The following is a 13,100-nucleotide window of genomic DNA, read 5'->3' on the forward strand; positions in this document are numbered from 1 at the left end:
GACACAATGGGGTCCCCCAGGCTTGTCACCACGGCCTGTCGCCCCCCCATGGGAGCCTGGGTGGCACAGTGGGGTCCCCCAGGCTTGTCCCCTCTCCTGAACACCAGTGCCTGGCTACATGTCGGGCAGCTCGTGCCAGGCACCCCTGGCCCAGGACAAAGCGCTGGCGCGGGGGTCTCCCCGCAGTCGCCCTGCGGCGCCGGAGGTTGCACCGGGAGCGGCCGTGCAGCCTCCGTGCTGCAGCCCTGCAGCCTCCGTGCAGCCTCCGTGCTGCAGCCTCCATGCAGCGCCCTTGCAGCAGCCGTGCAGCCGCCGTGCTCCGTCATTGCCCAGCACTGGTAGCGCGCCAGCAGGAGCCACGGGAGCAGCCGGGCTCGGGCTCGGTGCACCGGGCCAGCTGCTGGCGCCGCCTCTGCGCCCTGCCGGAGCGAGGCTCTCTCCGGGCACCGCTCATCCCAGCAGAGCAACATGCAGCAGCCCCGTGTCGGCATCGCAGAGCCAGCGGGACCCCCCCTGCTGTKACACCCCCCACACAGACCCCGAGTTTCTGCCCCACATTGCTGCTCAGCAAACCGATAGGGATCGGATTTATCCCACAGCAGGGGGTTCCAAGCAGCTTTTCCCCCTCTCCCATCCCCCTTCCTTCACCARCCCCATTTCTCCATCACCCCTACAAGGTGGGCAGGTTCCTGTGGGGCAGAGGCTGCTCAGAGTGCTGCTGTTCCCGTTTGGGCCTCTATTCTCCTGAGAGCCAAGCAAAATCAATAAGCAGAAATAAATTTGACAGTATACAAATTTCTTTCAGGAAATTAGTGCCTGGCAGAGTTGGACATGGAAGACCTGAAGTTATAGAACTTTGGCTAGAAGGTGTTTTTCAGCAATCTTGTATTTAAAGACTGGGGAATAAAATAGTGACCCAGTACAGGTCCATGTTCGGGGGGACTGAAATACATAGTCAGTACTTGAGATCTGGGAGCTGCCGTGCTTTAAGGTAGCCTTTGCTCCAGGCCTTTTCTGCCAGGCAGACCCCAAGGAGAGTAACTAAAACTCTGAATCCCGTTTCAGGGTCTAAATCACTCCCACAAGCATTTGTTTGAAAAGAGAAGGTGAAGAAGCAGCGCACGCTGTTGTGCTTGGGGGATCCCACTAGTCCCAGGTATCATTTTAAACCCAAACACTTTTTTTTTTTTTTTTTTAATTGTGTTTCCCCACGGATGCTCTTGTCACCAGGGGCCCAGGTGTCGCCTGCTGTGTCTCTCACTCCTCGCGTACACGTTCAGCATCACCGGTGGTGTGCTAGAGACTTCACAACTGTCACCCAGGTTTGCACTACCCTTTCGGTGACTGCTGCCATCCTGTCCCTCGAGAGAGCTTCCAGCTGAGCCAGGTTCTCATGGAGCTGGAGAGCATGAAGGGAGTCAGGCCATGGCATGGAGTCCAGTAGGAGCAGGGCTGTACCTGTCTATCTGGCACTTTGGGCCAGACTAGTTTAGGGTTTCCCAACAGGAGAAAGACATTGACATCCTGAAGCGACTCTAGCAGAGGCCATGAGGAGAGTCTGGGGACCACAGGCTGGCAGCYAGGCACAGGGACAGAGGCCCAAAGAACCAGTGAGGTCTCCATTCTTGGACCTGCAAGGCCTTTGCCTGGCCAACCTTCAATCAGAGGTTGGAGCAGAGATTCCCTAGAGGCCCCGTCCCACCCCAGCTATCCAGAGGGGGACTTGCTGCGTTCTGCCATAGGGAAGCAAGACTTAAACTCTTCTAACATCCCCATGTCTCGTGACATCTGGTCCTGAAGGGAATTCACCTGTAAATGACAAGCGAGGATGTTTCCTAAACTGAGATGTTAGTGTCACAGAGCACTTCCCTGCATCTTTGCACTGCACTTAGAGTAACTGGAATCCCTGACCTTTAAAAACTAGGAAATGGGGAACATGGCTAGGGTGATTCTGTCAGCTCTCAGTATGAATTAGGAAGTGGTTCCGTGGAAAATGGGAGTGTCATGTTTAAAACAGGGCAAGAAAATGGCCTCACTTTCCAACTACCAGGATTCTTTGCACCAAACTGATGTATTTCCTTCGTTAACTGAGAATTATCTGTCAACTCTGTTTCCCTTTGTAGGCCATGAACCCGGACTTGTTCAGCTGGTGAATTACTACAGGGGAGCAGACAAGCTGTGCCGCAAAGCGTCTCTGGTGAAGTAAGAAAACTCACTGCAATCTTAGATGGGATTGGCAGGAATCTTTCCTTAGCCATTGGCAAGTGTTGAACCTGTAGTGAGGGCGTTTCCCAGAGAACAGCTGGAAAAATAAATGTGCCCTGGGATTGTGGAAGCTTGTGCTGCCTTCAGACTCCTCTGCTGTCTCTGCAGCTGTCTGTGTGCACAAAGAGCTCTGGGCAGCTTCAGGGGAGAAGCAGTTTCTCCTGCATTACATCTGCTTGAAACTGTAGAGCGTGTTCAGTCAGATAGGAGTAAAAGAAAAAGTATCTGGTGTTTTTCCTTATAGCTAAATGAAAATCATATTTAAAGTCTGCTCCTTTTATTCTCTAATATCGTAGAGAGAAGAAGCACTAATGTGCCCTTGGCTAATCAGATTTCTCAGCCAAGCAAATGCTCGGAGGTCTCTCTGGGAAGGGCTGGCGCTGCGATGCTCTCTGCAGGAGCAGCCGTGCCGGGCTCTCCTGCGGAAACGGGGCTGAGCTCACTGTGCCGGTGGCCACAGCCCATGGGCCAGCTCTGTCGGGCTGTTAGGCTGGCGTTTGGAGAGACAGGGAGCTCCCTCGGCTCTGAGAGAAGCAAGAAAACAGGCCTGGCCTCCAGCAATGACAGTTCACTGGCATCTCTCGCACAACTGTGAGAGGGAGCTGGGATTGCACGACACGAGAGGAATCCCGGGAATCTCAGAACATGGGATGTGGGGCTGTGCCCTTGCCTTCAGTAATTTCCCAGTGGTCTTGATCCACGCTAGGGAAGCCTCCCTTGGTTGCAATAGCAATGGAATCAAGAGCTAAGCAAGAGAACAGAAGACATGACTGCTCTGGCTCCGCTTTTCCCTACCTTGATTTTTTTGGGGGGCTTTTGCTGTTTGGGACCTGGAACATCTGCCCTATGAGGAAAGGCTGAGAGAGCTGGGCCTGTTCAGCCTGGAGAAGAGAAGGCTGGGGGGGGACCTGATCAGTGTCTATAAATACCTCAAGGGAGGCAGTGAGGAGGATGGGGTGGCCTCTTTTCAGTGGTGGCCAGCGATAGGACTAGAGGAAACGGCCACAAACTGAAGCACCAAAAGTTCCACAGGAATTTAAGGAAAAATGTCTTGATAGTGAGGATGACAGAGCCCTGGAACAGGCTGCCCGGGGAGGTTGTGGAGTCTCCTTCTCTGGAGATCTTCCAAACCTGCTTGGTCGCAGCCCTGTGCCACGTGCTCTGGGTAACCCTGCGTGTGCAGGGGTTGGACTAGATGACCTCTAGAGGTCCCTTCCAACCTTAAGGATTCTATGATTCTGTAATTACAGTTTCCCTCACAATATATTGCTACACTTTGCAGCATACCTCRCCTTCACTCTGCATTTGCCTGTGGAGCATTCCCAGTGACCTTGTGCAGGGATGATTCAGGAGGCCATCACAAGCTCCAGCTCCCTGTAAACTTCTCTGCCMGTTGTTTCCCAAAAAATGTTTAACAAGAGAGTGCAGGTCTGGTTCAGAGAGCAGGGCTTGGCTGCAGCGTGGGGTGCCATGGTCTCTGTAGGAAAACCGTGATTTCAAGGGTCTAGGAAAAATATAATTATCACACACTCTGTGTTGTGTACTATTCATCACAAAGCAGAAGGGCGCAGTTAAGGAGGATTTATACTTAGTAAATCTCCCACTCACAGGTGGGGATGCACTGAAGATTAACTACATGTCTGTCTTTACCCAGGCTAATCAAGACGAGCCCTGAACTATCCGAGTCCTGCACGTGGTTCCCTGAGTCCTACGTGATTTACCCAACAAACCTGAAGACCCCAGTGGCTCCTGCAGAGAACGGAATTCGTCATCTCATAAACAACACGCGGACAGATGAGCGGGAAGTGTTCCTGGCCGCTTACAACAGGCGGCGGGAAGGCGGAGAGGGCAACGTGTGGATCGCCAAGTCCTCGGCCGGTGCCAAAGGTCTGTTCTGCAGCTCAACAAGGCACCTCCTTGTTATTCTTTACACTTTTACTCTGCATCTTTACTCTGCATCTGAAGGGGATCTAAGCTGGGCAGAAATGCCACTGCTTGTTTCCCATCTGAACCCAAATGTCTGGCACTCAGTGGCCTGGCCATGACGGTGCTGAGGGGCGGCCTCGAGCTCCATGCATCCAGATTGCCCCCCAGCCTCAGGGGCAGGTAGCAGAGCAAACACCAGTAATGACATATCTGTATTTCCTTTCAGGAAGGAGAAAACAATAGACACCTAGTCTTGTGTCCCTCCTTGTTCTAGGGTCATTACACCGCTTGTTCCACAGAAATAATGAGCTATAGCTGGACACAGCTATCAATGTAATATTGCAGTAACTGTTGATGTCTCTTGGGTATATTATCAGGAGTGCTGCATAAAAACTTGCCTTACTGTGTGTGTAGACCTCAGAGAGCAGAGACAARCCTGAGTAATGACCTTGTCTTTTGAAAGGGAACGAGCCCACGAGTGCTGTGCRTATTTGCATTCACTTTTGATGAAATCGTACAGAAATCAACAGGGAAAGTGAAAGCCAGAGAGGGCTATGAGGAGGCTGGATGTTATAACTGTCCTTGCAGGGTTCTCTGCTCTCTTGGCTCTGCTGCCCCGAAGCATCAGAAGATGCATGTTTATCTTCATCAAGGAGGCAGAGAAGATGCTTCTTTTCATCACTCCACTGCGGGAGAATGAGTCTGTGTAGTTCAGTTGTTTGGCAAAGAACCAGTCTGCACAATTGAAAAGGCCATTGCTGTTGTTCACTGCAGCAGGAAGAGGTTTAAACTCTCCATAGACATTAATCAAGCGTGATCTCATTCTCTTCTTTTCTTTTCTTTTTCTTTTTTTTTCTCTGTAATGAAAGCAAAATAACCCTTTGTATTCATCGATGTGCTGCAGAACCCAAGTTTGGAATTAAACTGGAAAGCAGAGCCTTATCCTAATCTTCTAGYTGGCACCTTTAAACATCTGAGGATTACTTCTAACAATGAAGAAAGCTCGTTGCCATTAGCTGCCAAGGCAGGTCTGGCTCAGACAGCTCCTGGCTCAGGAAAGTTCTAGTGAAGCTTAGTTGTCCACCAGTAAAAGAGAAAATAAAGATTTTGCATGTSCTGACTTAAAAGTTGGGAAATTTTCAACTAGGGCTAGAGGTTTTTGAGAAAAGAGACAGTGGCACCACACAAGCTACTTTGGTGCCTCGCTGGGTAGGTACACAGTTAAGTTAACCTCCCTCCTCAATTCACCATCTTTCCAGGGCAGARCTGATATCTGCTGATTTTCCATTGCAAATTTTGCAGGCCATACTGGTTTAAAAGTATGTTATTTCCCTTCTTGTCCCAGTGTGTAGGCTTGCGATTGTACGAATACAAGCATTTGCTTGGCCCTACTGTGATCAAGGGATTAAAACATCTTTCCAAAGAATAATTAAAAACAAAACTTACTAGCAAAGCACAGAGCAGCAAATGCAGAAAGTCACCGTGGGACTCTCAGCAGTGACCTTCAGAAGCCCCAGATAGGAGCTGTGACTCCCATGGGATGCTCCTGTCAAAACCTACATATGTGTTCTCCAAACCAGTGCCCTCTCACTGGGGCCTCCTTGAGGAGCGTTTGTCTCTTTTTGCTTAACTTTTCCTCCCGAAAACAAAGAACAGATAATTTTACCTAAGCTGGCTCATACCTCCTGCGGCACCAGGAGGTATCCTGCCTTCATCACCAGGTATCCTGCCATCCCTTTATCAGCTCACAGAAGGGATCTACTCTGTTTTTATTGCTTTGCAAGAGTTGATTCATATTTGAACTCTGTGAGAAATGAACAATGACAATTTCAACCACAAGTTGACAGCGTTTGAAGGATGGATCTAACTTCTTTCTTGAAGACACAGATAACATGCATGGTTTGAAAAGGTCCTTTRCCTAAGTCAGTGATCATTTTAACAGTAACCTGAGTGGTCTTAGCAGAGGAACATTGTTTGCACGTATATGTATGTGTGACCGTGTGTCAGAGGAAAACACTTGGCAGCTGAGAGGGGCAGAAAGTTTGAATCAAGATCAAATCCCCTACCCCAAACAAACAAAATAAAGAAAAACCCAACCAGCAAACTTCTAAAAACCCTGCCCCCAAGCTGGGGACAGTAAAACATGGTCTGTTTCAGCCTTGAAAACGCTACACAAAAAAGCAACAAAGGTAGGAGGATCCTCTGCCTATTTTTTGTTTGCCTTTCTGTGCCAGGGGAAGGGATCCTGATTTCTTCAGAAGCTGCAGAACTCCTGGACTTCATAGATGAGCAGGGACAAGTGCATGTGATTCAAAAATACCTAGAGAAGCCTCTGCTTTTGGAGCCAGGGCATCGCAAGTTTGACATCAGGTAGGCTTTTCTGCATGGCTTGTGTAACACGGGTTTGCATTTCCGTGTAGTTTCTTCTTAAGCCACTGAGATTGGGCTTGTTCTCCTGCCTCCAGGAGCTGGGTTCTCGTGGATCATCAATATAATATCTACCTCTACAGAGAGGGTGTCCTGCGGACCTCTTCCGAACCATATAACAGTGCTAATTTCCAGGACAAAACCTGCCACTTGACCAATCACTGCATCCAAAAGGAATATTCCAAAAACTACGGGCGGTATGAGGAAGGGAATGAAATGTTCTTCGAGGAGTTCAACCAGTACCTGGTGGATGCCCTGAATACCACACTTGAGAATAGCATCTTACTGCAAATCAAACACATAATAAGGTAACCAGTTGCTTTGTGGGTATGGAAACATAACGTTTTGGGAGCAAGCAGTGTATGGAAACAGCTGGGTTAACAGGCAGGCAGATGGAAGAAGTGTTTCAGTTGCAGGGGTCAGGGATTGTGAGCCGGAGATAAATTTAGGATAAAGCCATAAACACCTTACTGTCCTTGCTCAGTGAGAAGAGGGACTCTAGAGGTGCTGTGAAGGCTAATGTCAAGATGTCTCTGTTTTGCCACGAGTCAGTTCTCTTGGTGAGGGAGAGGGGATTTACCAGCTGAGACAAGAAAGCAGCTGCCACTGAGAAACCAGGTCATGACAATGTGATTCTCCATAGCAGGATTTGCTCTGCAAAAGCTCCACRGCTGTGCACAGTGCACAGCACTCTCGGAGGCTGCGGTGCAACTGATACATTTGGAGGATTTTTAATCCTGGCTTTCCATTTCTCCCTTCACAGAAGCTGCCTTATGTGTATAGAGCCTGCAATCAGCACAAAGCATCTTCACTACCAGAGCTTCCAGCTCTTTGGCTTTGACTTCATGGTTGATGAGGAGCTGAAAGTCTGGCTGATAGAGGTCAATGGGGCTCCAGCTTGTGCCCAGTGAGTAATCAGTTTGTGTAATACACCTGCAGCAGGACTGTACTGTATCACCCAGCTCACCAAAAGCTGTATCACCCGGGCAGAAAAGGGCCGTAAAAAAGTGAATGGCGGGGGTGGTTCCAGGTTAACCTATTCTAGAAATGGTCCTAAGTGCCAGTCGATGTAGATTTGTTGCCCTTGCCTCTGTGCTTTCTATACAGCTTCTTTCCCATATGAGATGAGCCCTGGTCTTCACTGGATCACTAGGTAAATCAATAGCATTAAAGGCAGTTGTTGAAAGCCAGTGAATAAATTTGCAGAGAGGAGAACCCTGGGTGCTCTGTGGATGCTGCAGATGTTGGATCAAAGCCTCCACCAACAACGGGGAGGTTGTGACAACCAACCAAGGCCATGAACATTCCTACACTTACCCAGCAGGAGCTTCTGCATTGTGATTGAGACAAGTGCAGAAAGAAGGACACTAGAAGTCTTTGTTAAATCAGCATCTATACAAGGCCAACAAAAGCTGTACGCAGTCTGACAGGTCTCACTGATAATATACCTGCAGGTGATGGTCTCTTTGGTGGGAGATACTGCATCTTGGCAGATAATTCTTTTCTCTCCGTTCCTCTCCCTCTCTCTCCCTTTCCTTTTGTTCCCTCACCCTCTTACTTGCTTCTTTCCTCTCTCTCCCCACCGCCAACTCTCTCTGCTTCTTCTTGAGGGTCACCTTGTATAATGATAACACTATGTTACCTATAGGTCATTCTCTTTAACTTCCATACGCACATGGATAATGCATGATTATGCATAATTATAATCGGGGTGTTAGCATCAGCACCCCGTTAAAGGAATTTTGGAAAGCGGAGGCTAAAGAGGACCTTGTCCAAATGCTTGGGTGGGTTTCCTAGTGTTCAGGCTCAAGCAGCTGGTGATGATATGAGAACACCAGCACTCCTCAGAAATCTGTCAAGGTCTAGTTAGCATGTGCAGCTGCACATGGACTGGATCAAAAGGATGGGGAGACTCACCCTGCTACACCAACTTACTGCAGACTTTGAAATACTTCTTGAATTTTACTAAAGATTGTTGCAGGGGCTTTTGCTGTGTGTGTTTGGGTTGCGGAAATGCCTGTTTGCTTTTTGCTACATGGGCTCTTGAAAGTAATTGAAAGCAGCTGATCCAGGTCTGGACTATTTGCCGCCCAAACTCTTGCAGCTACCCTAATTTATTACACTGATGTCACACAGTACCCAAAATGGAGAAAAAAAATGTCTGTTGAAAGCTACAATACTCCTATTTTGAGCAGGAGGAAGTTAAAAAAGCCTCCCACTGTCAGGTAGCACCGCCTGCACAAGGTGAAAAACATTTTTAATCCTAATAAAAGCAGCTTGGGTACTAAAAGTGTACCAGAAGCTAGCATTTCAGTGAGACTGCATGTGTATTTCCTTCAATAGAAAACATAACTGTTGTTAAATCATTTCTCAAATACCTTGTCTTGCCTCTTCCTTTTCATCCACATTGCCGTGGTGAAACATACCCAACTCTTCCCAAACGGCCTGGTAAAGTCTCTGTGCCTGGGCCACAAGCTAATGAGTGCAGTAACATGACAGTGCAGCATTTCTTCAGACCGTACTTGCTTAGAACAGTCCATCTGGGTGGTGTCCACCCCATGGACAGGGTCTGGTATGATGCCSCTAAGTCCCTCAACTGGGAGACTGGTAAGAGGGGATACTCAGCTCACACCATTGATCCTATAGTGGTTCAAGGCTGGATCCTGAGGTGATAAATACTCTTCTTAGGAGCTTGTTCTGACAGTAAATGTAGACAACAGGCTTGGTGATCCCAACTGGCAGCGAGCAATGTTGGGAATGGGAGCCTGTTGAAAAAAGAAGGCAGTTCCTGGGGTGCAAGGAGAGGAAACTGAAGAGATGACAGCTTACTCTACAGCTCCCACTGGGAAAATACTGGGTAAAAAAGAGAAAAAGAGATTGGGGTTGTGCTGGTTTACCCTGCTTGGGCATCTTACTGTCCTTCTCTCTTGTCTCTTAGGAAGCTGTATGCAGAGCTCTGCCAAGGAATTGTGGATGTAGCCATCTCTAGTGTTTTTCCCCTCAATGACACTGGGCAGAAGATGAGCCAGCCATCGATCTTTATCAAGCTGTGATGAAGACAGGAACATCTCTGCTGAGTACAGAGAATCATAGAATCATTATGGTTGGAAAAGACCTTCCAGATCATCAAGTCCAGCTTCAGAGAGACTGCATCCACTGAGTCAGAGCAGTTCGAAGGCTTATTTCAGTATCATGCCAAAAAGGGATAGACACAGGTGGCTTTTTCTTTTTTTTTTTTTTTTTTTTTTTTTTTTTTTTTTGAAAATCATGGGGAAAACCAACAGGACAGAGCTCCCGTGACGTGACGAGTCAAAACTGCTCAGGCAATTCTGTCTGCATTCACCAAAATTCACTTTAGAAACAGCTCATGTGACTTCGATATCTGACACAAATTTCTCTGGGAGAACAGCAAAATTACCTTAAAATGAAACCCCACCAGGGAAACAACAATACTCTTCTTAGCTCATCCTTTTCTATAGAGAAACATTGTGTTTGGTTTGGTTTGGTTTTTTAAGGCAATTGAGCAAAGAGTACAACGATCATCTGGGATGCTGTGGCTGGGAAGTTGTCCTCCTCCCATGTGTTTCTTCTTTCCTCACCTACTGCATCCTTAGTGCCTTAGCTCAGCTCCAAATAGGTGACTCCTTTCCTTTGTTCCTGCTCTATTATGTGGAAAGGAACAAGCTCTCTTGTGTCAYGGGATGCATGAAACCAGGAACATTGAGAATTTGCTCTCTGCAGGTCATTTTCCAAGCTGGCTGGCTGAACACCCAGGCAACAACGGGTTGAACGGGTGCTGAACTGCGGGTGGGGAACTAATCCAGGCAAGGAAGGCAATTTTGTTTATTTATAGTTATTGTTTATTTATAGTTATCCCTTTTCCTARTAAGATTTGAATCTGTTTCCATCCAAGTCTAATGCAGCTGGATCCCTTATGAAAAAAGGAGCGTGGCCCCCTCAGGGCTGACATGCAAGCTGTAGGATTTTTAGCATCGCTGTCTTGGTGGGAATGTTTCAACCAAAAATGGTCTCAGAAAGTTTCTTTGGAGACACTGCAGTGAGTATAGGCTCTTCTCTCAGCTTCCACCTTACTACATTTGAGATTGAACTATATACCTTCAAACCCAACTGATTTTTATGCCTTTTGATCCAGACCGTTTTATTTTCCTCTGTTCAACAAATACTGCGCGTTTCCACCCTGGACAGAGCGCGCTGCTCTGTCCCAGCTGAGGGGAAGATTTCTAAGGTCTTGTAGACCAAGAGACTCCTTGTTTTTGGGTCTGCCACACAGCTGGGACAGGCTGGCAGTTTTTGGGGAGAAACGGGGTAAAATTCCTTGTGATCCTAGAATTTTAGAACTCACATCTGTGAGTGTATCCTAAATTCCTGGCATATTCATTTTACCTTTGAGTGTATCCTAAATTCCTGGCATATTCGTTTTATCTGTATCTTTAGCCCCAGCTCAGGAGTGCGTCCTTCCTGAGTCAGGGCTCTCTGCAGAGCGCAATGTCTGCATAAGAGCAGCTGGCTTTGCTGGGTGGTGYGTGGCCTGCGCCGTGTCCCAAATTTCCCAGGCAGAGACACAAAGTTAAACAGTTCAGTCTTAGGAGGCTGCAGCAAGGCCTGCAAAGAACTGAGCGCTCACAGGCTCCCCATTAAAGTTTGGGTTGTGCGTCAGCGATACCAAGTTTGGGGTTTCTTTACATGCTTTGCATGCGATGTGGGGATGTACTTTGCTCTGAGGTTGCATGTGTTTAAATACAGTGATGCACAGATTAGAAACAAGCCCCTGGGCGAGCAACACAGAGCTGCTGCCCAGCGTGGTGGGAAAGAGATGATAGCCGATTGAGCTTCCCTCCAGCACTGACTAGGAAAGCATCATGGAAAAAATGAAGCTTGGGGTATTTTAATTGACTGGAGCAGGAGAGCAGGCTGTGCTGCTGAGGTCAGGGCCTCTGGCAAGGAGAGATGGTTGGCAATGAAATAAAACAGACCTGGTTCGTGTCACCCAAAGCAAACAAGCAAGAAGAATTTGTGAAGGTTACAAGCTCCTGTCTGCCTGTGTTTAATGGGAAGGGAATCAAGCGAGTGTGATGTCTCCCTTACTGAAATGATCCCAGGTCTTTGACATACTCATCTCTGCTCATGGCTGAGGTTTCACAGCTCTTCCTGCCAGAGCTCTGTATGCAAGTGACTTGTCAGTTTATGAGCTAGAAAATGGTGGAGAAATGGTGGACCCTAAGCAGAGAGAAGAGGAGTACAAGGAAAGGCCTCATGGAAGCTCACAGGTAGTAAAATTACATTGCAGACCAGATGAAGCCTAGTGTTAACAACCCCACGTAAAATGTAGGCTGTAAAAGGTGTTTTTGACTTGCAAAGCTACCTGGTCTCCAAAGAAAGRAAGATTGTGAAGAAATGAAATATCCCTAAGGTGCTAGACTCCTCTTTATTTTCCCTTTCCGTGAATTCAAAAACCAAAACATTCTTTCCTTGGCGTATATAACACGAGTGAGATTAGGCTGGGAAAGCAGCCTGGATGCAGGGGAAAGTGGCATCTTTTACCAGCCCAGCTGATAGAGCTAGGAGGAGCAGTGACTGAGAAACCTCTGCACAGCCCCAAGGCCTTTTCCCCCCTATTTCACCTCAGGGTGCACTGAGATACTTCCCCAAACAGTGTATTTCTGCTGCTCAACTGCCACAGGCTTAGCAGTTGTCTCCCATTCCACCCATTACTCCGTCCAAAGAGGGTTTCAAATCCAGATGCTCCAGTTGTGTTTTCCAGCAGGGTCTGGTCCAGCTGGAGCCTGGGTCACACTTCATTCCCATACGGCTTCTCCCATCCCATCTTAATAATGATTCCCCAAATCCCATGGCTGGCTGCAGCCTGCAGAGAACCCCAGGGTTTTCCAGAAAGCTGGAAAGCAGCTTGGCCCAAGCAGCCCACATCCCATCCCCTACTATAATCCAAGCCCTTTGGAACTGCTTGCATGCCCTGGTCCAAACATTTCTTGTTCTTCGAGGGCTGCCCTCCACCAGGAAAGCGGCGCTGTGTTGTAAGTTAAAAGTTAATAACCGTGTCATTATCAGTTTCGGCCGCAATAGTCTGCGGAAAACAACAGGCCTGGGAGGGTTGGGGGCCAAATCTGGGGTGGACGCGCAGAGCTCTTGGTGACGGGGCCCTGCGCCATGTTTTCCAAGCGCTCCTGGTCCTCAGGTGTCTGTATTCCAGTCTGTCCTCGACCATCATTAAAAAAACGAAAATAGGAAATCTCAGAGGCTGGAGCATTGCTGGAACCTGGGGGCTGGCGGATCAGGCAGGAACAGCTCCATGTGTCCCATGCCCTGGTGGYGGCGCGGGATATGTGGGGAGGAGACGGCTTGGCGAGCCCTGGGGGACGTGGGCACCTCGTGGCAGGGTGGTACACGGATATGGCCCTGGGGGAAATGGCGTGGCTGTGTCACGAGGGGACATGGCTGGGGGG

The 13,100-nt window shown here is 48.4% G+C and overlaps 1 protein-coding gene across 1 annotated transcript; it reads left to right on the forward strand.

Annotated features, from left to right (window-relative positions):
* The first annotated feature begins 118 nt into the window (after positions 1–118).
* On the forward strand, positions 119–9,844 carry TTL (tubulin tyrosine ligase). The gene is made up of 8 exons (XM_026041739.1): positions 119–174; positions 1,119–1,156; positions 2,124–2,202; positions 3,920–4,152; positions 6,426–6,561; positions 6,657–6,926; positions 7,382–7,525; positions 9,557–9,844. Exons 1-8 carry the CDS (start codon positions 119–121, stop codon positions 9,669–9,671), a joined length of 1,071 nt encoding a protein of 356 aa, XP_025897524.1. The 3' UTR covers positions 9,672–9,844.
* The last annotated feature ends 3,256 nt before the right edge of the window (positions 9,845–13,100 follow it).

The sequence above is a fragment of the Nothoprocta perdicaria genome, unplaced genomic scaffold, assembly GCF_003342845.1.
Source record: "Nothoprocta perdicaria isolate Ctin4 unplaced genomic scaffold, notPer1 scaffold_290, whole genome shotgun sequence".
Classification (NCBI taxonomy): Eukaryota; Metazoa; Chordata; class Aves; order Tinamiformes; family Tinamidae; genus Nothoprocta; species Nothoprocta perdicaria.